General features: G+C 46.0%; 1 protein-coding gene across 1 annotated transcript; it reads right to left on the bottom strand.

The window, feature by feature from the left end:
- Positions 1–667: 667 nt before the first annotated feature.
- On the bottom strand, positions 668–1,240 carry LOC139123844 (uncharacterized). Its single transcript, XM_070689995.1, has one exon. It carries the CDS (start codon positions 1,238–1,240, stop codon positions 668–670), a length of 573 nt encoding a protein of 190 aa, XP_070546096.1.
- Positions 1,241–1,634: the final 394 nt, after the last annotated feature.

Raw genomic sequence — 1,634 nt, 5'->3', positions numbered from 1 at the left:
ATCAACCACCAAGACAATATCATCCTTCTGGAGATTTGGTGTGGTAGCAACCCACTTATTTCGCTGTTGCTGGGTTGGTAGGAATTCTGTTTTCCATCTTCTCAAAAATTCGTCGGCAAGATACTGCACACGTCTCCAATGACGATGACAATACATATCTGCTTTCTCGAAATTGCCTGGGGGAGGTAAAACCACCTTGGGTTTCAGTGTCAGTAGTTGACTTGGAGATAGGGGTTCTAATGAGTTGGCTGAACTCACATCGTTGTAGATCAGTGGGCGACTGTTGACTATCGCTTCTGCTTCTACGAGGAGGGTTCTCAGTACTCGTCGTCAAGTCGATAAGCGTGGTTTACCATTAGACTTGTCATGGCGTTCCTCGCTGATCTTATCATTCTTTCCCACACTCCTCCCATATGACTGGAGTAGGGAATGTTCATTTCGAATTTTATCCAATCGCAGTTATCCTTCAGTAACTCTTGTCTGATCTTATCTTCATCCATCTCTGCTAGTGCAGCGGCTAATTCTCCCTTGGCACCAACAAAGTTCGTTCCTTGGTCGGATCGCAACTGTCGGACTGGACCTCGTCGACAAACAAAACGACGGTACGCATTGAGAAATGAATCGGTGCTCAATGTGTTCGCCATTTCGATGTGGATGGCGCGTGAATTCAGGCAGGTGAATAGCACGCCATATCTTTTCTCTTCCTTTCGTTTTCTTTCACATAGAATGGACTGAAATAGTCCACTGCGCTGTAGGTGAATGGTGGGGCTGGTTCTAGCCTGTCTTTCGGTAGGTCTGACATTCGCTGTAGTTGGGTAGGTCTCCGCAGCTTTCTGCATCTTACACATTTCCATATGTGGGAGCTTACGGCGGCCGTGGACGCAATTATCCAATACCCGGACGAACGTATCTCATTTATTGTCATACCGCATCCTGGATGGCCTATCTTCTCATGGTAATGAGCAATCACTAACTTCGTGATGTGTTCTTGTTTCGGCAGCAACACAGGGTGGGTTATTTCTCGTGGAAGATTTGCTCGTCGAATTCTACCGCCAACTCGAACAATACCGTCTTTATCAATATATGGATCAAAGCGATAGAGGGAGCTCGTCTTCTTCACCAGAGATCGAAGATTTTTTGCTTCGTCCTCTTCCTTTCTCTTCGGTGGGAGAGTCAGGATCTCTTGGACGAAAGCTTTCTTTTGCACCAATTTTATGATGAATTGCTCTGCCTTGCGCATTGCTTCAACGTCGACTGGTACATAGTCGCTTTCAATCAGTTTCTTCAGGGTCTCCTTATCTTCACATTTCTTCGGTTTCTTTACGCTGCGCTTCTGTAGTTTCTCTCTGAACTACATACACGCTGCTATCGCTCTCTTGGCTCTATGCCAACTGGAAAAGTACTCTAGCCTTGTCAGTACGTCGGCATAGTCTTAGTTTGTTTGTGAAGCGAGGACTGTTGCTTCTTTCTTCACTTCAGGATCATTAGTATCGAGTTCAGGTATTTCTTGGGTTGTCTGTTCCAGTTCGATATCAGTCAGGAAAGCCGGTCCTTTCCACCATAGAGTACTTGTAAGTAGCTCGTCTGCAGTCATACCTCTCGAAGCCAAGTCTGCTGGATTTGTCTTGGTATCG

Source organism: Ptychodera flava (genome assembly GCF_041260155.1).
Source record: "Ptychodera flava strain L36383 chromosome 23 unlocalized genomic scaffold, AS_Pfla_20210202 Scaffold_23__1_contigs__length_28996876_pilon, whole genome shotgun sequence".
NCBI classification, from domain to species: Eukaryota; Metazoa; Hemichordata; class Enteropneusta; family Ptychoderidae; genus Ptychodera; species Ptychodera flava.
Note: the sequence above shows the minus strand (reverse complement) of the source record. Positions and strands in the feature narration are given on the sequence as shown.